This window comes from Grampus griseus (assembly GCF_964374135.1).
Source record: "Grampus griseus genome assembly, chromosome: 4".
NCBI classification, from domain to species: Eukaryota; Metazoa; Chordata; class Mammalia; order Artiodactyla; family Delphinidae; genus Grampus; species Grampus griseus.
In genome coordinates this window covers 108,046,432-108,071,063 of record NC_138997.1, presented here as the reverse complement: position 1 = coordinate 108,071,063, position 24,632 = coordinate 108,046,432, and the positions used below count along the sequence as shown (strand labels likewise).

Genomic DNA, 24,632 nt, shown 5'->3' with positions numbered 1-24,632 from the left:
CAGCCTCAACCCAGTGGCAGGGCATTTACTGACCGCTGTTAATGGCCAGAGGATTTACGGAGGGGATGCTCGACTCACTCTGACCCAGGGGACGCCGTGGTTCCTGTTTCCTAAATGAGCGTGAGATGAGGGCTGGGATGTACTCGTGGCATGGCACGGACCTGCTCTCCTTTACCCTGCAGAGCGGTGGTCCTGCTGCTGCTTCCAGCCGGCGGGATGCCTCTCCTCTGCCCCTGCTGTGGATCTGCAGTGCCCCCTCCCCTCATCGTAGTGCCCGCACCAACTTACTGCCATCTCTTTACTTGTCCGTCTCTCCCTGCAGGCTGTGAGCAGTCGGGTGGGAGGCGCTGTCCCCCGTGCCTAGCTCAGGACCTAAGTATGTGCTTACATGGACTTGTCGGTGCGGAGCCCACATCTCCTCAGCCCACCTGGTGGCCGGCTGCCCTTCAGTGGACAGTTCCTGCACGCACCACCGGCATCTTACAAGCACCTGCGACCAGGTACCAGGGCTTCCTCCGGTCGTGAAGGGGGCGGGGGGCTTGGCCAGCTCAGGGATGCCTGGGAAGGCTGGAGAGTTAACACCTCCAGGACAGACCCTCAACCAATGTGGAAGGGGGTTGGTAGACATATCCCCTATTTTCCTTGCCCCTTGCTGGCGTAATTGGAAGTTGAGTTCTGCACAATCTCTCAGGAGGTCCAGACCAGGGCTGGGCCTCAGTTGCCATGGAAACCCCTCATCATCACAGGCCTTACTGGCTTTTCTCCCATGTGGTAGGCTGCTCAGCGGCCCCCAAAGGTGTCCACGCCCTCACCCCTGGAACGTGTGAAGATGCTCTGTTACACGGCAATCGGGACTTCATAGGCATGATTAAGGTTCCTGATTTAAATTTGGAGATGATCCTGGATTATCTTGGTGGGTTTCAATCACCAGAGCCCATAAAAGCAGAGAAGCTTCCCCAGCGGGGGTCAGAGAGATGCAGCAGAAGAGATTCCAAGTGTAGGCAGGACTTAATGCTCCGAGATGCAGGGGCCACGTGCAAAGACCAGAGAGTGGCCGATGGGATGGCGGAGGGCCAGCCGGTAGCCACAAGGAAATGGGACCTCCGTTCTACAAGGAACTGGATTCTGCCGACACCTGAAGAAGCGTGGAAGCTTCCAGAGCCTCCGATGAGAGCCTGGCCAGCAACACCTTGATTTCGGCCTGTGAGGCCCAGAGAAACCGGCGGCGCCCGCCCGACTTCCGACCTCTGGATCCCTGAGATAACACAGCGTGTGACTGGCGGTGGGTCCTTGTTATGGCAAACAGCCTTCGTCCTCATTCCCCTGCTCCCTCCCTGTGCTTCCTGGGCTCACCTGCCCCCCAGGTCCTTGGCTCAGGGTCTGCTTCTGGGGAACCCTCAGCACGGATCAGAGAGGAGATGCCAGTTCAGGGCCGTGAAGACCGCTCAGACCTGGAAAGGAAGCTCCCACCACACCTTGACTTCCGCCCTTGTGCCAGGTCCCTTGCAGGGGCCGTGCGTAGAAGGGAGAGCCAGACAGGGGCTCATGGGCTTCCACGCAGCGGGGGAGGCAGAGGAGACCCGGGTCCGCAGGTGAATGTGTGGGAGGTCAGCTCCCGAGAGTGTCAGTGTCACTTGCACTGAGTGTAAGGTCAGCGCCTAGAGACACGTGCAATGCACAGGGGCCGGGATGGCCCGCGTGGGGACCCGCAGACAGCAGTGAGGCCTCACCTCTGGTGCACAGCTCCGGAGGCTTCCTGAGCTCCACCCGCTACCTCGGCCCCTGACGAAGGATCACAGAGTTCCTGCTTTTTCCGCAGCTTGAAATGTTCCATTCTCTCACCTAGAGCATTTAACATATACACAACGGTCAGGGTGCATGTCTGAAGGACTGACACTGCCAGGTCTGGCCCGGGCGCTGAGGTGCAGGGATCAGCAGGTCACACATGCTCTCAGGTGTGCCTCCACCAGCGCCACAGTTCACCCTGGGAAGGACTTCGTGTGCGTGAGGATGCTGCAGCTTCCATCACACCCTGCGAACCCGGGAGGGCAGCACCCGGGCTCTCCCTGCAACTGCTCAGGCCTGGCTTTCTTGTAAGTATCAGGAGAAAGGGGAGCCGAATAGGAAAGAGTTAACGCTAAAGGGCCACCACAAATGCATAAAAATCCACACCAGGAAGGAAAAACCATTCAAACCCCATTCAGAGCCGTAGGGGTGCAGTTAGCCTTACAGACGTGGGTGCTGAACTGGGTGCTTTCCAAGGAGCTGGGAGGTTTAGCCTCTGAGGCCGAGGTGCACTGGTCTGCATATCAGAACCTGCTTATTCTTTTTTTTTTTTTAATTTAAAACAATGGTATATTTTGAAACAGATGATGAAGCCTAAAATTATTTTCTACTGGATTCTTACTACCACCTGAATTAACTGCCTATTGATTGGACCGTAGTTATAATGAGAGGATGTATGAAGGGGGAGCCCAACCGTAGCCCTGCAGATGCAGAAAGCGAGGCCTAGAGAGGGGATGTGAGCACCCTGGTCCCTGAACGTTCTGCAGAGGCGATCAGTCTCATCTGCCTCCTGCCGAAGGAGACCAACCCTTACTTTGGAAAAACAGCAGGAGGGATCTGTAGCCAGCTGGTAGATTTCTGGGCGTGTCCCAGATTGTGTCTGAAGGTAGGGCTCAAATTCCCCAGGGTGAGGGGAAGAGAAATGTGGCCGCTGAGCTTACTGAGAAACATAATATTCACAGGAGACCTGCCCCCAGGACCCTGCCGGTCCTTCGTTTGGGGATCTTGGACCGTCCAGGAAGCATCCGTCAGAGAACATGGGATTCTGCTTTGTTCTGAAGCCCTGGATGCAGGGAGGGATGGTACAAGAACAGGCCTTAAGGATCTGGATTATGTCTGTTACTACACCACGTTCTTGCTGGCCTTGGGGATCTTGTCCATTCCATCCCCTGGGTGGCCTCTTACAAGAGCCCACAGGGGAAAACTGTCTGGGCCTCAGGCACATTTATGAGCCACTAGCCTTTTTTTTTTTTTTTTTTTTTTGTGGTACGCGGGCCTCTCACTGTTGTGGCCTCTCCCGTTGCGGAGCACAGGCGCAGGCTCAGCGGCCACAGCTCACGGGCCCAGCCGCTCTGCGGCATGTGGGATCTTCCCGGACCGGGGCACGAACCCGTGTCCCTTGCATCGGCAGGCGGACTCTCAACCACCGCGCCACCAGGGAAGCCCCCACTAGCCTTTTCTTATGGACACTGTGACAGCTTTACTTGAGGAAATTTCTATCTCTCTGGCCACCAGGACGTCCAGAGCCAAACCCATGTCACCTCTAAGTAGGGATCTGATGACATACGTCCCAGATGATGGCGTAGCCCCAACTCCACCTCACTGTCCTGTCCTTGTTCTGATTAGCCTACTTTAAAAAAAAATCCTACTGTACTGTACGGATATATTTCTTTAAGTGCTTTTTCAAAAGCCTTTTGGGGACAGAGCAGGAGATAAATAAATACATAAAACATTTAAAAAGTTAAATCTCCCAAAATAAAATTTGAAAGACCTGACATCTTGCCCTGTCCCCAGCTAAGAGCATGTTTGGCTCGTGGTTGGCAGGGCTTCCCGGTGGAAGGGCGCTATACCCTGTAGGGTCTTCAGGTGATGCCGCTTTCTTTCCTCGTGGTCCTGCATGGCCCTCCTGATCTGCTGGTAATACGCGTGCACAAGCCGGCCGACACCAGCGCTGGTCACGTAGACGCTTTCCACAGCCGCCTCCATCAGTGTTCTCTGTGGGCAGGAGGGACAAGTCTCGGCAGAGGGCACACTCGGAGCCAGCCATGGCCGACATGGTCCTGGCTCCCATCTTCCACCCACTGCCAACCTTGGCTGGTCAGGAGCAGGCAGACAGTGCGTGGCTGGTTTAAACCAGTTTCGATAATCTTATTTTCCTTTGTCAGGGATGGTCTGAGACTGACTGTATGACCCAGTTCTGGTCAATGAGACGAAATATTAGGGAAAGTCTGCTGAGGGCCATCCCTTTCCGAACATTAAGGCAAAGGCTTGGTGGGGGTGACAGACTTTGCTGTTTCCCTCTTCCTGCCTAGAGTGCAAACTTGATGTCTGGAGTGGCAGTGGCCATTTTGAGACTATGAGGCAACCAACCAACACCAAGAATGATGGATCAGAAAGAGAGAGTCTGGTCCTTGGTCCTATCACAGAGCCTCTGTGCCAGCCTGGAACCACCTACTTCCACATTTATTGTTATGTGAGAACAGTAACTTCTATTTATTTTTGTCCCTTGCAGTTACATGCATTCCTCAATGATATACCTTCAGACCCAAAGCAGAACAGAAAGGAAATGCTGAGATGTCCCATCATCAGGGACATGTTGGTTGTGCACTGGCAGAATCACCGTCTTTTACTTCATAAGATAATGGGCAAAAGTCAGGCTCCAGAGCCCCCATTTCAGCATTTATTGAATGGTTCCAAGCTTTGGGCAAGAAAAAAATACCCATTTATTATTGTTGAGGGATTGGTTATGTTCCAAGGTCTAAGAAATGTTCCCTGATTTGCAGGTGTGGACGGAAGCTGTGGAGGTGAGGAGGGTTGCAGCTCAGGGTGCGGAGCAGGTGAGAGCCCACCTTCTCACTCCCGGGCCCTGCTCCTCCCTTACTGTGGCCGGTTCTCTCTCCCTCTCTGTCGGACATCTACATCTGATTCCACCCCCCACGAGCACTCTGGGCTCTGGCCTTGCACTTCCGGTCAGGAGCTCCCACTGATGGCCAGTGGCCTTCCTTGAATTTCATTTCGCACATGGAAGGCAGAAGACAGGAAGTCCCTCTTCTCCCCTCTCAGGTCAGCAAACCCGCCTGCACATCACGCCTTCTGTCCGTCTGTCTTCCTGCCACAGGGGAGTGGTGTCTACCCCCTCTGCATTCCACCCCTCCCCCCCTCTCCAGGGCCTCCACCATTCTCTCCTCTTCGTTAGTTTTTCCAGCTGGTGTACCATTCGAATCAGCAAACACATTTGCTTGAGTAGCTCCAACTTTTCAGCCCTCTCTCGATCCCCCTCAGGCACTGCCTGTTGTCTCAGTTTCTGCAAAACTTCTCAAGGGTTAGCGTGTCCTCTCCCAGTAGATCGTAAGCTCCCTGAAGGCAGGAATGCTGCCACCTGGCTACTCTCTATCAGCACCTGCCGCAGGGCCTGGGGCCAAGGAGCCCTGTGAAATGAACATCCTTCCAGATACTGAGCCCATGTTCTTTCTGGTGCGTGTGTGTACTGGGGGCGGGGAGGGGTGTTCATCATCATCTAATTCTGAATCAGAGTCCCTTGGGGAAAGTGAGGACAAAATATGCCAAACTCGTACTTCATTCTGTTTTCCTGTGACGACCGTTGATTAGGTCAGAGTTATAGAATTTTAGGGGAAGGAAGAGACACGTCCAGCATCGCTAGCCCTGACGTCTGGATCATGTGCGGCAGACGTGAGAGATTTAGAACGACAAGGGGTGTCTCAGAAATGTGGGTCCAACCTCTTTACTGTGCAGATGTGTGACTTTACGTAAATGAAAGGACTCATGGAAGGTGCCCGCAAGCGTCCTGGCATATCCTGATGTGGGTCTGCTGCCAGCCGCAGATCTGTGCCACCTCCCGTGGGTGCCGGCCACGGACTCTCTCTGCTGTGTTCTGCAATACACGGGGTGCCTTGCCTTTTCTTATGGCTCGAGGGAGGAGGCAGCCAAGGAGTCAGTCGTGCAGGGCAAGGCCACCTCCGGTCCCAGCCACTCACTGAGGCTGGGAGGCTTTAAACATGTCTTTTGCCCAACGATAAGCCTCAGTCTTCCCACCTGAATGATGGAAAGAAAAATCATCCTTTCCGTGCAAGGGCTGTGGTGAGAGCCCAGTGAGACGAAGCAGGCAAAGCCCTCCTGCAGACGTAGGAGGGCGACGCTCACGTCACTTCTTACTACGGCTATTTCCACACCTGGGGTTTGTCATCACGGTCAGTACAAGGAGTAAACCACTGCTTACTCAAGTCAGACTGATTTTAGCTGCATTGCTCAGCTGTCAGGGCCAACGCCACCAACCCTCAGGTCTCCGCAGAGGCGGCCAGAGGCAGGGAGTGTCCATGTCTCTCCCCGGGAGAGGGGCTTCGGTTTGAATCCTGCGTCAGCCGCTGACCGGCTGGGCGGGGCGGCTCTGAGTGAAACCACGTCCCTCTCGGAGCTGCTGCAAGGACCGAGCCAGGGCTCAGAAGGGTGCGACACGGGGCCAGGCAGCAGGCACAAGTCCGCACTGCTCCGCGGGGGAGGCCTTCCCTCTTACGGGTGAGGAAAAGGAGGCTCAGGGAGCCAGGTCAGCCCCGCGAGGCCAGAAGCCCCTGGGCAGCCCCGGCTGCTGCTCTGCCCAAACCCTGCCTCTTGTCCGCCCCCGCCCCCCACCCCAGCCCAAAGTGCCTCGGGCTCCCTGGGGCCGGGGTGGCCTCGCACCTTGAAGTCATCCCTGTCCTTGGCCCGGCTTTTGGAGGCCATGTTCCGCGCGTGGCCCAGCAGTGTCTGCCCGATGGCGCGCTCTGTGTGCTGCTGTAGGAGCTGCCCGACTTCCTGGGCCTCGGCCAGGAGCTGCTGCCGAAGCTGCAGCCGTGTCTGCTGCGTCTCCTCCTCCAGCCGGCCAGCCTCCTCCAGGACGCGCGCCTCCTGAAAAGGACGGGCGGGGAGAGGTTGGAGCCCCACTGCTGCCCTGCACGGATGCTCCGGTCAGGGCCAGGACCAGGATGTACGGTCGGCCCTGCCCGGGGTCCCAGGAAGGTTGGAGAAGGGATGGAGAAGGGGTGGAAAGTGGGGACCTCTATACGCACTTGATGGGCCTGGGTATATTGAAGATCCCCCAAGACATTTATTGAGCACCAACCACGTGCCCAGTACCATGTGGCTTCACACATATACAAGCACTTCCTCATTCATCCCAAACACCATGAGGCCTGAACACTAGCAGCAATGAGGACACAGAGGCTCAGAGAGGCTAAGTAACTTTCTATAAGTCCCCCAGCAGAGCGGGTTCTAAAGTCACGTCTGAGTCCGCGAGTAGTCTGGGACATCGTGGAGGCCAACACAAGGCCTATGGGGATTTCTTTCCCTGAAGGAATAAGAGCTGGAGAAGGAGATGGGGGAATCAGAGGTAGGGCAGTAAGTCCTGCCTGCTTCCCACCAAGCCCTCCTGGGCCGAGCAAAAGAGACTGTGAGCTTGTCCCTCGCGAAGGGGTCAGAAAACGTCAGCTGCTCCTATAGCTCAGTGGCTACAGGAGACCTGCAGTCAGCTTGCTTGGGTTTAAATCCCAGTCCCACAATTTACAAAGTCTTTCTTTTGATTTGTTGAAACCTTAACACAGACTACAGAGCCCTTTTCTCCCAACGCCCGATGACGACTGTACCTATGCGTGCTCTGATTTCACGTGCGTTTTTAGTATAATTATAACGTACACCAGAAACTTTGGGCATACTGGGTGCCCCACTACAGGGGGGGCTGCCATTGTCCTGACCCCACAACGATGCTGGGGCAGGGTTGGGGTTTTGGCTAAACCGGGCTGGAACCTGGAAGCTGAGGAAGCAGCACTCCTGTCTGCGGGGCAGGGGGCTGACGCAGTCTTACCAAGGCTCTGAGCAGCTGCCACTGATGCTCGTCCAGACACTGGGAGGAGTCCTGCTCCAGGGCGTGCTGTTCGCGCAACTCCTGGAGAAGGCTCTTCTTCCCTGACAGCCTCATCTGGGTCAGGGTGGTGATGGCGCTGCTGCGGAGAGCCAGCCTCCGGAGAGCTGAGCGTAAGAGCAGGTCATGCCCTTGCAGGATGCACTGCGTGGACCTTTGGAGAAAGTGGGGGCCGGGCTGAGGGGTCAATATTCTCGGCTCCACTGAGTGTGACTGGTTAATGTTATGTGACAGCTTGACTGGGCCATGGGGTGCCTGGACATGTGATCAAACATCATTCTGAGAACTTCTGTGAGGGTGTTTCTGTATGAGGTTAACATTTGAATTGGTAGACTGTGTAAAGCAGACTGTCCTCCCTAATGTGGGTGGGCCTCATCCAATCAGTTGAAGGTCTGAAGAGAGGAAAAGGCTGACTTACCCATGAGTAAGAGGGAACTCCTCCTGCCTGAAGACCTTGAGTGGGATATAGGTTTCTCGTTTTGGACTCAAACTGAAACACTGGCTTTTCCTGGGTCTTGAGACTGCTGCCTTCAGACTGGCTCTTACCCCATTAGCCCTCCTGGTTCTTAGGCCTTTGGACTTGGGACTGAAACTACATATTGGTTCTCCTGAGTCCCCAGCTTGTCAGCTGCAGATCTCGGGACATCTCAGCTTCTCTCTGTATATCTATATCTATATCTATAGGTTCTGTTTCTCTGGAGAATCCTAGTACACTGACCCACCAAGAAATGCCCCCAATAGTCATGCCCCACAGGGAGCCTTTACAGAGGTCGTAGGTTGGAATTATCCCATCCCCTGCTGCCCATCCTCTTAGACGTGGTGCTGACCTGGGTTATATTCAGCCAACTGTTCTTTTACTAATCTTTTTAACTTTATCACGTTCTGCCCCAAGTTTCAGGTGCATATATGCAGCTGCCTTCAGTACATATCCACTCAAATTTCTTACATAGCTCTCAAAATTAACACATCCAAAACTGAAATGATGAGCTATTTTTGAGTTCCTATCCCAATGAGTCAAGTAGAAAACCTCGGTCTACCCAGCAGGCTTGACATTTGGCTTTATAACTTGAGGTATTTTCTGACAGCCTGAGAAGTTGAACAAGGCACTGTCAGTCAGTTTACTAAGGAGAAGAGACCTGGCAAACACTCCAGGCTTCCAGCCGGGGGCCCTCATCCTAAGAATAAGGAATCATCCCTTATAAAGACCTAATTTTGAATCAGCTAAATTCACCAATGGAGTGGTTGATTTGTCACTTTCTGAAATCCCTGCTAGAAGTAAGATAAATCCTCTCTGGAGGAAGATCCCATCATTCAAAGTCTCAAATTATCTCTACAATTTTTAATAACACTGTCCAGCACTCAGTAAAAATAACCAGACTTGCAAACAGATAAGAAGTGACCAAAAATAACAAGAAAAAATGGATAATAGAAACATACCCACAAGATATTGGACATTAGAATAATCAGCTATGATGAACATGTTTAGGAAATTAAATGATAAGATGAACTTTAGCAGATAACTGGAAACTATGACAAAAATAAAATGGAAATTTTAGAACTGAAAACATAGTAACCAACATTAAGAATTCAGTACATGGGTTTAACAGCAGATAAGACACAGCTGAAGAGAGCATGAACTGGAAGATAGTTCAAAATGAGTATCTAGACTGAACCACAGGGAACAAAAATACAGAATAGCTTCTAAGAGGCAAAGGACATAAGGTGAAAATAATCTAATAAACGTGTAACTGCAGCCCCAGGAAAAATAGGGACAGAATAGGCAGAAGGAATATTTAAAGAGATAGAGGCTCAGAATTTTCAAAAACTGATGGAATATAGCAAATCACAGGTTCAAGAAGCACTACAAATTTATTTAAAACAAGCAAACAAGAGATTCACAAAAAACCACATCCATGTTTAGGCATATTATAATAAACTGATGAAAACCAAAGAACAAAAGAAAATCTTAAAAGCAACCAGAAACAATTGAAATCAGAAGACAAAATATTACCTTCAAAAGTATTTAAAAAAAAACAACCAAACTAGGATTCTATACCCAATGAAAACATTCCTCAAAAATGAAGATGAGATAGACATTTTCAGACAAACAAAACCTAAGGGAATTTGTCACCAGCACATCTAAAATAATGAGAACCTTCATGCCAAAGAAAATACTCCTAGATGGAAACTTAATGATACAGGAAACCATCAAGAGCAACGGAAAGGGTAAATCTAAATGAATACTCACTGCAGAAACCAAAACTAGTATCTCATGGGGTTGAAAATATAGAGACATGTAAAATATCCAGTAAGTCATGTACCCACATCAATTCTGACTCCGAGCTTTCATCCGCGGCACTCTGCTATCACTCTATTTCACATTTATATTCACAATGTGGTCTCAAGATCACACTGTAAGGGAGGCTGGGGTACGGTTAACCTTACGGATGAGGACTCTCAGGTTAGCATGGAGTATCACACAGGACACAGGCCCCCACCCTCCAGAAGGCTGTACTCACTCTTCACTGAGGCCGCCAAGTTGGCCCAAGACCCGGTGGACGATGCTGTCCTGGTCATCCCGCAGGTGTGTCTGCAGCACAGTGGACAGTGTGTGCTCCTCCATCCACACCTAAACTCCAGGACAGAGGGACAGGGGTCAACTGAAGTTCATTTCATCCATCATTGCTTTGTTGGATCATACCTTTAGTTTCTTATTTTTTTTAAATCCCTTTCTTAAGGGATTTTTTAAAAAAAATCCCTCCTCCATCCATACCTAAACCCCAGGACAGAGGGACAGGGGTCAACTCAAGTTCATTTCATCCATCATTGCTTTGTTGGATCATATCTTTTGTTTCTTATTTTTTAAAAATTCCTTTCTCCCTTGATTTAATTACATTTTTCTCTTAAATTTTCGGCTAAAGTTTAAAAATGTTTCCTATTTGCATGTACATCTTAAGGCATTTAATACGTATTTTCTGTGGCATGAGGAAGGGATCTAATTTTCTTTGGATAAACTGATACTAATTGTCCTAGCACCATTTATTAGGTAATTTATCTTTTTATGATGGGCCTGTCATGCCACCTTGTCTGATGTAGTTTCCATATATATATGAATTTCATTCCAGGCTCCTTCTTTTATTCTGTGGATCTGTCTGTTTATTTCTATATAAATACCTCACTGCTTTAATTCCTGTAGTTTATAGGAAGACTTCATAGCTGCTAGGGCAAGTCTTCCATATTCTTTTGTACAAAACTGTTTTAACTATGCTTGGTTGCTTTTTTTTTTTTTTTTTTTTTTTTTTTTTGCGGTACGTGGGCCTCTCACTGTTGTGGCCTCTCCCGTTGCGGAGCACAGGCTCCGGACATGCAGGCTCAACGGCCATGGCCCACGGGCCCAGCCACTCCGCGGCATGTGGGATCTTCCCGGACCGGGGCACGAATCTGCGTCCCCTGCATCAGCAGGCGAACTCTCAACCACGGCGCCACCAGGGAAGCCCTGGTTGCTTTTCTTTACATATGAATTTTAGGATCAGTTTATCAAGTTTGGGAAAACAGCTTTTTTTAGATTTTCTTCTAATTGGATTGAATTTACAGATTAATTTGTAGAGAATCACTGTTTTTCCAAAATTGAGTTGTCCTATCCAAAAACAAGGCCTTTCTCTCAATTCTTGCTTTATCCTTTCAACAACATTTTATAAACATCTCTGTTAAGCTCTTATAAACATTGGTCAGATTTATTTTTAGGCACCCTGTAGCTTTGATACTGAAGGGGATCTTTTAGGCTCCCTGTAGCTTTTATTCTGAAGAGGATCTTTATGTTATCACTGTTCTCCTCTACTGCTTTGAAAGTTACCTATTCTGTTTCTATTTCTTCAGTGGTTTAAAATTTTTAATGTACATTCCCACCTCCAGAAATCTTAAGTTAATCAACATTTCTTTTACCTTAGAATTCATGACAGTCAGCACTTCTGAAAATTTCTTATCTGTTATCACTTTGAATTTTATCCCTCCTTCATTCTCTCCTTCTAGAATTCTTAGAAGACTAAGGAAGTCCCTCCAGGACTTTCTCATTCTGTTCCCATGTCTCCTAACCTCTCATATCTTCCATCTCTTTAGCTCTCTGTGTCATATTCTGGACCACTTTCTCACCTTTCTCTCCTAGTTTACACACTGTGTCTTCAACCATAATTTGATCTGCTGTTTAACTCATCCATTAAATTTCTGTTTTCATGACTGTAATTTTCATTCATAAACTACGTGGTTTTTTATCTGTCATCTTTTTACATCATGTCTTGTCTTTATGCTAGTAATTCCTCCTGTTGTTGTTTTATTGTTTTAAACATACTTCCTTTAGAAGCGCTCTCTAACAGTCCCTTCACCTGAGTTCCTCGGTGCTCGTTGTGGTCTAAACGTGGTGCTTACTGTACATGCTGGCTCTCACTTATGGTGGATTGTTGCTTGTGTGTTTTGTAATTGTGGATGTTAGCTCATCTTCAGTGTGGCTTTATCTGTGAAAATCCTGTGAGGTCCAAGGCCACACAGCTTTTTGGTGGAGCAGAGGCTCAGATCTAAGTCTGTCTGTCCCCAAAGCTCAAATCTTTTCTAGCCACATCTGCTCCTCCCTGACTATCTCGCATCACAGGGAGAAACATGCACCTAGAAACATGCAGCTGGACTGTGTTACACCAAGGGCTCAATCACTAAGGTGAGACTCTTACTTTCCCACACATGTAGCTCTTTTCTGGAGATGGTCATGCTGTATGCAGAACAGGGACAAAGCACAGAGTCCGGGTGTGAGTAAGCAGCCTAGACTTCAGTTCTCTGGGCCTTGAGATTCATAGCTCATACTTAATCTCACAAAATCACACTGTGTGACTCAGAACTTTTCCTTTAAGTCAGTCTCTGACTCCTCTTGTGAGGGGTCTACAATAACCTGTCAAAGTGCTTGGGAAACCAGAACATTCTAGAAAATTCTACACAGTGTAGATTCTCTAAAAGGTAAATTAACATCGTCACTAAGAACATGGGGGTCTTTGGTATGCGTTTTGAGAAGGCAGATAAAACTAGCAACGGGATCCAAGGCCGATCAAGAGGACGGAGATCATAGGATCAGATGGCGCCTACAATGGTCACACCACCCTCTTCAACGTTATCGAACGCAGGTTCATGAATGTTTAAATTCCGACGCAAAAAGCTGCTTCCGTGGGCTAGAGCGCTGACCCTGTTCATTGCTACCAGGTTATTCTGTGGTTTCCCATATGTTTACTCTTTGTTTCAAATTTTCATTTACTAAGGAGATGAAGGGAAAAGGACCAACAGGCAGTGCATGCCCGGTACATGCTCCTATAAAAGCGGTGGGTTTAGAGGTAGGGCCGGTGGAAAAGTCAACACCTAAGGCAGACACTGGAGTGCTGGGAGGAGGGAGGCACTGCAGTTTTAAAAGCATAGTCAGAGGAGGCCTCAAGGTGAAGGTGGCTTCAGGATAAAGACCTGAAGCAGGACGAGTGAGGCAGGAGCGCCCAGGGAGCTGGAGGGACACAAGGATGCCGGGGAGGCTGGAATGGGGTCAGAGGGGGAGACAGGCAGGGGGTCAGAGGGTAACCAGGTCCTGACAGGCAGGGCTGTGTAGGGCATGGTGAGGACTCTGGCTTTTCCGCTGCATAAAATGAGAAGGGGGTTTAGAGCTGAGAAATGACACGATGGGACACAGTGTCTTTTATCAAATGTAATGTGCCAGTAATTATGAGATGCAGTTATTTGAGGTACCACACAGAGAGAAAAATCACTGGTAATTACATTAAGATGCACCTCAATTTCAGAGATGTTAAAATGGTATTAAAATCTGCATCTTAAAACTGAGTGGTGGCTCCCCTGGTGGCGCAGTGGTTGGGAGTCTGCCTGCCGATGCAGGGGACATCGGTTCATGCCCCGGTCCGGGAGGTTCCCGCATGCAGCGGAGTGGCTGGGCCCGTGAGCCATGGCCACTGAGCCTGCACGTCCGGAGCCTGTGCTCTGCAACGGGAGAGGCCATAGCAGTCAGAGGCCTGCGTACCGCAAAAAAAAAAAAAAAAGAATGGCATATGATATGCTCCCTCTGGAGCAGTGACTGGCCAAGATGGCAGAATAGGAAGACCCTGAGCTCACCTCCTCCCACGGCACATCAAAATGACTATTTACAGAGCAACTATTGATGAGAAAGACCTGAAGACTAGCAGAAAAAAAATTACACCTAGAGGTATAAAGAAGGGACCACAAGGAGATGGGTAGGAGGGACAGAGTCACGGTAAAGTCAAGTTCCATAATTCCAGGTGGGTGACCCACAAACAGTAGAATAATTCCAACTGCAGTGGTTCTCCCCAAGGAGTAAGGGGTCCGAGGCCCATCAGGCTCCCCAGCCCAGGGGTCCTGCATTGGGAAGATGAACCCCCAGAGCATTTGGCTTTGAAGGTCAGTGGGGCTTATGTTTTCGGGAGAGCCAAAGGACCATGGGAAATAGAGAGCCATCCTTAAAGGGTACGCACAAAATCTCACAAGGTCCAGGACCCAGGGCAGAAGCAGTAATTTGAAAGAAGGCTGGGTCAGACCCACCTGCTGATCTTGGAGAGCCTCCCAGAGAGGCAGGAGGCAATTGGCGCTCCCCCTGGGGGCACAGATGCCGGCAGCAGCCATTTCGGGGAGCTCATTCTACCACAAGGACCCTGGTGCTGGTAAGCGTCCTTTCGGAAGCCTCCCTCTGGTTCATTAGCGCAGGGATCCAGCCTACCCACCAGCCTGTCGGCACCAGTACTGGGACACCTCAAGCCAAGCTGCTAACCGGGCAGGGACACAGCCCTACCCACCAGTAGGCCAACGGCCTTAGGACCCCTGAGAGCCTCCAGCTGGCCCAGGACCCTACCCTGCCCACCAGTGGTCCAACACCAACTCTAGGACCCCCAGGACCCTGCAGCCAGAGGTCCCGGGACCTGGCTCCGCCCACCGGTGGTCCAGCACTAGCCCCAAGGCCAGCCTCACCTTCCAGTGGTCTTAGTAAGATTTTTTTGGATATGTCTCCTCAGGCAAGGGAAACAAAAGCAAAAATAAACAAACAGGACTAAATCAAACTGAAAAGATTTTGCACAGTGAAGGAAACTATCAACAAAACGGAAAGGCTGCCTATTGAACGGGAGAAGATATTTGCAAATGATGTATCCTATAAGGGGTTCATATCCAAACTATACAAAGAACTCATACAACTCAACATCAAAAACACAAACAACCCAATTAAAAATTGGGCAGAGGATCTGTATAGACGTTTTCCCAAAGAAGACATACAGATGGCCAACAGGCACGTGAAAAGATGCTCAACATCACCAGTCGTCAGGGAAATGCAAATCAAAACCACAATAAGGTATCATCTTATGTCTGTCAGAATGCGATTATCAAAAAGACAACAAATAAGTTTTGACGAGGATGTGAAGAAAAGGGAACCCTTATATACTGTTTGTGGGAATGTAAATTGGTGCAGCCAATATGGAAGACAATATGGAAATTCCCCAAAATATTAAAAACAGAACTACCATATAAGGCAGCAATACCACTCCTGGGTGTTTATTCGAAGAAAATTAAAACGCTAATTAGAAAAGATATCCACACCTCTATGTTCATTGCAGAGTTATTTACAATAGTCAAGATATGGGAGCAAACTCGTGCCCGTTGATAGATGAATGGATAAAGAAGATGTGGTATATACAATGGAATACTACCCAGCCATAAAAAAGAATGAAATCTTGCCATTTGTGACAATATGGACAGACCTAGAGGCTATTATGCTAAGCGAAGTAAGTCAGACAGAGAAACACAAATACTGTATGATTTCACGTCTATGTGGATTTTTTTTTTCTATGTGGATTTTTAAAAACAAAACAAATGAACAAACGTAACAAAAGAGACAGACACAGAGAACAAACAGGTGCTTGCCAGAGGGGAGGGGGTAGGGGTGAGGAGAGAAATAGGTGAGGGAGGTTAAGAGACACAAACTTCAGTTACAAAGTAAATGAGTCAGGGGTATGAAATGTGGGTAATACAGTCAATAATTATTTAATATCTTTGTATGGTGACATGTCATAACTAGACATATCATGGTGATAATTTTGAAATGTATAGACACATTGAATCACTGTGTTGTGTCACAGGAACGAACGTAGTGTTGAGGTCATTTATGTTTCAGAAACAAACAAGAAACAAACAAACCCATAGAAAAAGAGATCAGATTTGTGGTTACCGGAGAAGGAGGAGGAGGAGGAATTGGATAAAAATAGTCAAAAGGTATAAACTTCCACTTGTAAGATAAATAAGTACCAGGGATGTAATGTACAACATGGCAAGTATAATGAACACTGCTCTATGTTCTGTATGAAAATTGCTAAGAGAGTAAATCCTCACACCACAAGGAAAAAATATTTTTTTCTATTTCTTTGAATTTGTATCTATAGGAGATGATGGGTGTTCACTAAACCTACTGTGGTCATCATTTCATGATGAATGGAAGTCAAATCATTATGCTGTACACCTTAAACTTACACAGTGCTATAATGTCAATTACATCTCGGTAAAAATGGAAGAGAAAAAAATGTTTTTAATAAAATGGAAGAGAAAAAAAATTTTTTTAATAAAATGGAAGAGAAAAAAAAGTTTTAAGTGAAAGTATCACTCTGGTTGGAGGTTGAGAATAGACCACAAGGGGCCGTAGATTAAAAGATCAGAGGGCTTGCTCTCAGCAGACTGGGGAGAAGCCCACAAACCTGCATTAGAACGGATCACATTTTGAGAACCACCATTCTACAACCTGTTCCAATTGTGTGACTGACAAACTCCACAACATGTAACAACTTCTCTGAGTAACAGGATATGAAATCACCAAGGCCTTTTGGATAGAAAATAAGTGGAAAATGCATTTCATAGTCTGGGTGTGTGTTAGATTTTCCAGGAATAGTTTTGTTGGCCTTTTCATCTCATGACTAAATATTCATCTTGACCACAGAAAGTTCATCTCATTTTTGTCATCAACAAGGAAATATGGCAAGTGAGAGAGAATCTGGATCTCTAAATGTGGTAATTTAAGGCAATTAAACAATCAATCAGTAAATTAATTTTGACATCCAAACTTTGAGAAAACAGACTTGGGTCATACTTATTTAATCAGTTGATGAGGTCATTAACTTCTGCTTGCTTCTTGCATGCAGAACTCCTCTTGAAATACTTCTGCACAAGCAAAGGAATACTCACACGCATGTATATGCTCACAAAGTAAATAAATAAAAAATAAAAACCAGAAGCGATGCATTGTCTGACATCTGCGTAAAGTAACTTAAGACTCATAACTAGAGGTTTTTAGATGAATCATGGCTGTTTGCCTAATAATTTATCAGAAATGAAGTTCTAGATTTTTTCAGTGTCAGTCATTAAGCAATTGAACAGATACTGCGTGAAGGGTCTTAACCTGCATTATCTCGCGGCAACCCTGTTGGGTATTTTGATCCCTATTTTTCACATGAAAGCTGAGGTTCAGAGAAATTTAGCGAGCTGTGCAAAAGCAGAGTTGTGGAAAATCTGCCAGGTGACCGGCAAGAGTCACCCAGCCCATTAACGGGGTTGCTCTGGTTCAAACCCAGGCATTCAGCTTCCAACGTTAGACGCCTGTCTTCAGACCACAACTGTCTCTAAAAGGCCCGATCCCCATTTGGGAGCCGACATCAGAGGCACATCAGACTTACCTGGTGATCTTTCCAAACTGCTGAGGCCCAGGTTTCTCCCCTCTTTCCCTGGAGATGGTAAATTATATGGTCTGGGGCCCAGGATTGGTTAAGAATCGGAGGAATTCAGCTTTATTTACCCTTGGTGACCCTGTGATGATTTCCAAAGCTGCACTATTGTTGCTGGAAATGCAGCCAAATTTTCCTGAGCATTTGCTATATCCCAGCTACTGGGCTTTGATTAAGGAAGTGAAATATGAAAAGCAGGGTTGCTGTCCTCCAGGAGCCTACAGCCATATCGAGGAGACTGCAAGGTACCAGTGACAGGACAACACAATGCAGCTGACGGCGGATTGAAATTAATTAGAAGGAGGTCTAATAGATTGGACAGGCAGGAAACTAGGCCCTATGCTCGTCCCTGGCTGGAAATGGCCCCATGATGCTTCCCTTTATTTATTGGTATTTTGGACAGCTCCCGTTAGTTGCTTTAGAAAACCTCTGTTGGTTGCATCAGTTGAGCGCTCTTTTGTACCTAACTGAACACTCAATGTAAAAAGACAGGGTGTTTCTCATAACAAGCACCTTGGGGTAGGCAGTCCAGGGCTGAGACAGTCCGCCTTTCTGCCCCACCCTCCTGAATCCTGCCTCTAAGTCAGAGGAAGGCCAGCATACCTCCAGTCCTCCTGTACCTGCTCTGGGCACAAAGAACAGGGAACACTGAAGAGGAGGATGTCTCCTAGCAACACTTGGCCTCTGTATTAGGGAACAGAAGCCTTGTGCAGGTACCATACCTTCTCTCATAGGCTAGAACTGCACGCGGCCACTTCTAGATGCTGGGATATTGAGCATGTTAGTTTTACAGCCTCTAGCACGCAGGAAAGCAAGAGAGAAAGGAAACGTGGGCGTTTTCATTTAGAAATTTGAGGGCTTCCCTGGTGGCGCAGTGGTTGAGAGTCCGCCTGCCGATGCAGGGGACACGGGTTCGTGCCCCGGTCCTGGAAGATCCCACATGCCGCGGAGCGGCGGGGCCCGTGAGCCATGGCTGCTGAGCCTGCGCGTCCGGAGCCTGTGCTCCGCAACGGGAGAGGCCACAACAGGGAGAGGCCCGCATACCGCAAAAAAAAAACAACAAAAAAAACAAAAAAAAACTTAATTCTTTAAAAATAAAATTGAGGTATATTAGCTTACATAACTATCGTAACACATGGCCACAAACGCTGTGGCCTCAAATGACACAAATTTAGTATCTTACAGTTCTGGAGGTCAGAAGTCTGAAATGAAGGGAACAGGGCTGAGTTCCTTCTGGAGACCCTGGGGGAATCTGTTCCTCGCCTCTTCCAGCTTCTCGAGGCCTCTCGCATTCCTTGGCCGATGCGCACATCACTCTAGCCTCTGCTTAGGTCCTCACATCTCCTCTGACTCTGACCCTCCTCCTTCCCTTTTAAAAGGACCCTTGTGATCACACTGGGCCACTCAGATAATCCAGAATAATCTTCACATCCCCAGATCCTTAATTTGATAGCACGCAATCAGGTCCCTTTGCCCTGTTAGGTAACATATTCACAGGTCCTGGGGATGAGGATGTGGCGACATTATTCTGTCTACCACATATATACATGGTTTTAATAATGAAATAGACTTTCATTGAGAAACCGGAGTCCCATGTGTGCAGCTCCTCCCCCCAACCATTCCACTCCCTTGAAGAACCGCTCTCTGTCATTTATTTCTATTATTCTAAAGAAGGCTTTGCTGCCCTTCTTGTCGGATTAACCGAAGGCATCATCTACTGACCTCCTATCCTGGGAGAGGAGGGCTCTTGCTGTCTTCTCCCCCTCTCCCCATTGTGAAAGGTTGGCAACCAGAATCTTGGTAAAGCATCTAGCATAGGCACTAGGGGATGCTCAGAGATGGAAATCCCTCATTATTCTTCAGAAGTTTAAAAAAAAAGGCAGACTCCAGACCCAGTTTTACAAAATGCTGCACCTGCTTTTCTTGCTCCAGGAGATCTTGGAAGAGTTTCCACTGCTGACTCCGGAAGCGATCCAACTTCTCCAGCTGCTGGGCCGCGTTCTCCTGGGCCTCCTGCCTCAGGTATTCACACTCTGCCTGGGAGAGGTCAGTCACACAGGGGAGCGTCTGGAGGAACAGGACGTCCACAAACTTCTGGAACGTTTCCATGGTGCTGCGATACAGCTCCTGAAGCCGAGAGCCACACGACGCAGCTACGTGTCAGGCTCTCACCCAGGGCAGGGCCGAGTGTTTCACGCAGGACACAGAGGAAATCCAGCGAAGGGAGCTCTCAAATCACACACAGGCGCGTGCACGCACACACATGCACACAAACACACTCGGTCTTGGGAAACGCCCACTGCCTTCCAGCCCTCTCACCCTCACCCAGTCAAGTACCAGACCTGCGCTTTTGACCCAATGAGCCCTTAATCACTGGCGTTTCCTCTAAACCTCCATCCGGATTATTTTCACGACCCCTCACTGGTCTCCCTGCCTCCCTCCACCCTCCACACTTAGGCGAGTTATTTGCACAAGCATAGATCCTTCAATTCCAGCTCAAATAACCTGGAAGACCTCTCTTCCCATCGCAATCAGACCTGCCTAGCAGGGCTTCAGGGGCTGCCTCATTTCTCACCATTCTGTTACCTTCATCCCACCTCCCCCACTCCATTCTCTTTCTAAAACTCTTTTTAATTGTGAAAAACAAAAACCTGTAGATAATAATACATTAAACATCTCTGAATCCACCACTCAGTTTTCCTTTTTGTTTCAGACTAAAAACACTAAACCTTACAGCTTAAGTTGGAATCCTTTAAGTTCGCTCTGCAATTCTTTTCCCCTCCCTCCCAGTGTCCTCAGAGATAGCCATTCCCATGAATTCAGCATCTCTGTCTCCAATTTATATTTCTATACTTTCACTATATATGATGCCCATAAATGTGGCTTTTGGTGTGTGTGTTACTTCACATAAATGGCATCTCATTGCATGTTTCATTATATGGATGCTTTTTAAAGCCTCTCCCCTTCTCCCCACCTCCAGGCACTTTCACATCTGAAATGGACTCCTCTTCACCCTGCAAAACCCCTGCAAAATAATCCCTTCGCTGTGAAGCCTTGCCTGGGCCACTCAGACTAACATGGACATTTCTCACCCTGGGCTCCTGCAGCTCTTTGGTTAGCCCCACCAGGGCATCAAAACTACAGTTTATCTGTCATCCTTCTTGGGACACAACTTCCCAAGAGCAGAGGCTGCATCATACTCAGCTCTGCACCCACGTCTCACACCCTCCTAGACTAAGCACCTGACTGCAGTTTCTGAATGCATCACACACCAACATGATGCAGAATGCCCATTTTCCCTTCTCCATCTAGGAACTCCCCTCACATGTTCCAAACTCAATTTGAGGTCTCCTCTTCTGGGAAGGCCTCCCGACCACAGGGTTGTTTTTTTTTGTTTTCTTAACATCTTTATTAGAGTATAATTGCTTTACAATGGTGTGTTAGTTTCTGCTTTATAACAAAGTGAATCAGTTATACATATACATATATCTCCATATCTCCTCCCTCTTGCGTCTCCCTCCCACCCGCCCTATCCCACCCCTCTAGGTGGTCACAAAGCATGGAGCTGATCTCCCTGTGCTATGTGGCTGCTTCCCACTAGCTATCTCTTTTACATTAGGTAGTATACATAAGTCCATGCCACTCTCTCACTTCATCCCAGCTTACCCTTCCCCCTCCCTGTGTCCTCAAGTCCATTCTCTACATCTGCATCTTTATTCCTGTCCTGCCCCTACATTCTTCAGAAACTTTTTTTTCTTTTAGATTCCATATATATGCCGACCACAGGGTTTTTTACGAATAAAGTCTTATTACTTTAGCATCTATAGGGCCTAGAAAAGCACCCAGCAAATATCAGGTAATAATAATTGTTAATAATTATGAATTCTTACCATGTGCCAGAGAGTGTCATAAACACTTTTCTTGTATAATCCCATTCATCCTTCTAACAGTCCAATGAAGATGTTATTATAATTACCATTATTTTACAGATGAGGGAACTAAGACCCAGAGAAGATAAGTAACTGGACATTTGTAGAGGGTGGGTCCTGGCTGTTGGACTATTGGACTCATGCTCTTAACCTGTATGCTACAAGGATAATTGGTTATTTTTGGAAAAAAAAATTCTCAGCACCTCTTCTGATGTACTGAAGTCATACTTGGTGTGCTCAATGAATATAAGTTAAATTTAACTCAAATCAGTGTTAACGAAACCCAATGAATGCCATGTTTTAAAAAGTTCATGGCCAAGCTGAACTTTCTTTGTAATAAAGTGACCATGACAGGGGCACAAGGGACCCACACCTTTTTAAAAGATTTAGAGATCCTGCTTCCGAGAGTGGCCAACCAGGTAATTTGAACCAATTTTTCCCACTGAAGATGAACTTTTTTAAAAAGCTGGACAAAATGTTTATTAAATCATCATAAAAGTCCGAAAGAGCTAACAAGGTAGTGAAGGGTGTGGTGCCCAAGGTCGGGCGAAGATGCAGTCAGAGAAGTGTGCCCAGCCCTTGGGCTGTGTTTACCTAAGGGGTGTAGGTCAATCCAGGGGAGATGGCTGCACAGCTGATGGACCTCTGACAGCCTCAAGCAGTCGAAGGGACAGAAGGTGGAGTTCACAGCTCATATGGGTTGGGGCCTCATAAACCATTCCACACCTAGGGCTGGAACCCAAAAAGCAGCACCAGAGATACATGATCGAAATGGAAGGAAACCAGATCTGACTGGTTTAAACAGATGACAACCTGCAGTCTGGTCATGTGGGTGACCCAGCATATTTCAAGTCCAGACCTTGAATTAACATGACTCTGAATCATCAGAGGCCCAGTCATTGGGCAGAAGCAAAGGAAAATCCTCTCTGCGGGAGGAGAGCATCACTGCACGCTTGAAAATATTTTTACCAATATATGTACAAATCTGAGACAAGGCATATGAGGAAAAAATAAACAGGTACACAAGGAGATAAGAATATGACCGAAGACCTACACAAACTACAGACATGAAAAACAAACCCACGGGTAGTCCAGAGAGTGTAATTAGAAGACAAGGACTTTAAAGGATTGATGCTTACCATGCTCATGACGTTAAAAGCCACCCTTAAACCTTAAAGCAAAGAGCTAGAAATTATAAAAAGTAACGTTACTTAGTTTAAAAAAAAGTCAGAACTTCTAGAATTGACGAACACTGCTCAATAATATGAACCCAATGTATAGGTTTCATTGCAGTTTAGATGCAGCTGGAGAGAGAATTAGTACTGGAAGAAAGATCAGGAGAAAATCCAGAACAAAGTAAAGAGAGACTAAGGGATGGAAAATATGGAGGAGAAGACAAAGGCTAAAAGATACAGTGAGAAAGTCCAAAATGTTTAATTGGAGTCCCCAAAGGAAAGAAGGGAGAGTCCAGGCAGTAGTCATATTTGAAGTGATAATGGCTGAGAAATCTCTCAAAACTGATGAAAGAAATTTACAGATGAGGAAACCGAGGCTTTATCTGTACATGTAAAAGAGGTTAAATAAATTGCGTAAGTTCACACACAGGGCCCTGGTGGTCAGGCTCCTGCACCCATGATCTAACCATGATGCTCTTAGGTAATTTTTTTTAACAAAGAATGGATAAGAGAATAAGCAGCACCTAATAAATACAGGGTCACTTTTTGTGACATTAATAGTAGATAAAGGGCTTCCCTGGTGGCACAGTGGTTAAGAATCTGCCTGCCAATGCAGGGGACACGAGTTCGATCCCTGGCCCTGGAGGATCCCGCATACCACAGAGCAACTAAGCCCACGTGCTATAAATACTGAGCCTGTGCTCTAGAGCCCACGTGCCACAACTACTGAAGCCTGTGCACCTAGAGCCCGTGCTCCGCAGCGAGAGAAGCCACCACAATGAGAAGCCTGTGCACCGCAACGAAGAGTAGCCCCCGCTCACCGCAACTAGAGAAAGCCCGTGCACAGCAATGAAGACCCAACACAGCCAAAAATAAAAACAAATAAATTTTTTTTAAAAAGTAGATGAAATAGTTTTTAAGAAAAAAAGCTCTTCTAGAGAGAAAGGGGATCAGCTCATAGCACCAAAAGGTTTAATTCACCAGAAAGATGTAAAGGTTCTAAATTTGTATGCACTTAATGGCATTACCCAAATCGATGCAATTTGTCACATTAACAAAATAAAGCTGAAAAGCATCAAGATGATTATGTGAATAAATGAAGAAAAAAGTACTTCACAAAATTTAATTTCCATGCAGAAGAAACACTCTTAGCAAAATAGGAAATGGAAGGAAACTTCCTCAATCTGAAAAAAGAAAAAAACTATAGCAAACATTATACCTGAGGGTGGAAACTACAAAGGTCCTGATTTTATGTAAATGGAATCATATAGCATGTTAGGTTTGTGTATCTCAACTTTCTATGTCCTTGTGAGATTCCTCTGTGCTGTCGTGTGTAGCAGTAGTTCATTCTTCCTCACTGGTCTGTAGTGTTTCACTGTATAAATACACCACCATTTATCCGTTCTACTGTTGAGGGACATTTGTGTGGCCTCTTATTTTAGACTATCACACATTCTGCTGACATGAACTTTCTCGTGGATGCCGTTTGATACACATGTGCGCTTGTTTCTCTTGGGCATATGCCAAGGAGCGGAATTGTTGGGCTATGTGTGTGTGTAGCTTCAGTCCATATCCTCCATAACTAGTAGCCACCAATTTGATTAACATTTTGAATTTATAGATCAACTTGGTGAGGATGAACATCTTGACAATATCAAATCTTCCAATCCAGAAACATGGTATATCTTTACATTTATTTAGGTCTTATTAATTTTTCTTAATATTGTTTTGTGAGCAGGGAGTGGATTGGGATTGGGAGGAGGTGTGAGGGGGCTTCAGAGGTCCTGGTTATGATCTCTTTCTTGATCTGGATGGGGGTTACATAGATGGGTGTTTTTAATAGTCATTTGTTAATCCATAAGGTTATGTGTTACATAGATGGGTGTTTTTAATAGTCATTTGTTAATCCATAAGGTTACATGTTATCCATTTATTTGTGTCTATTACATTTCACAATAAAAATGGTTTAATAAGATGGGAGTGATTTACATTTTCTTCCAGCCTCTGGAAATCCCAATTTTCTGCTAGGAGA

The 24,632-nt window shown here is 47.1% G+C and overlaps 1 protein-coding gene across 3 annotated transcripts in view; it reads right to left on the bottom strand.

The window, feature by feature from the left end:
• The window catches only part of EVC (EvC ciliary complex subunit 1), an 86,270-nt gene that overhangs the window by 7,897 nt on the left and 53,741 nt on the right, over positions 1 to 24,632 (bottom strand). For 2 of the 3 annotated variants that reach the window (XM_082653542.1, XM_082653543.1), the window contains exons 12-17: positions 19,411 to 19,623; positions 10,216 to 10,325; positions 7,640 to 7,850; positions 6,481 to 6,687; positions 3,636 to 3,780; positions 1,731 to 1,842 (exon numbers count right to left, since the gene is read on the bottom strand). In XM_082653542.1, the coding sequence (XP_082509668.1) occupies positions 1,731 to 1,842; positions 3,636 to 3,780; positions 6,481 to 6,687; positions 7,640 to 7,850; positions 10,216 to 10,325; positions 19,411 to 19,623 (998 nt within the window). The remainder of the gene's footprint in view (positions 1 to 1,730; positions 1,843 to 3,635; positions 3,781 to 6,480; positions 6,688 to 7,639; positions 7,851 to 10,215; positions 10,326 to 19,410; positions 19,624 to 24,632) is intronic. The other variant, XM_082653544.1, reaches the window with a different exon arrangement.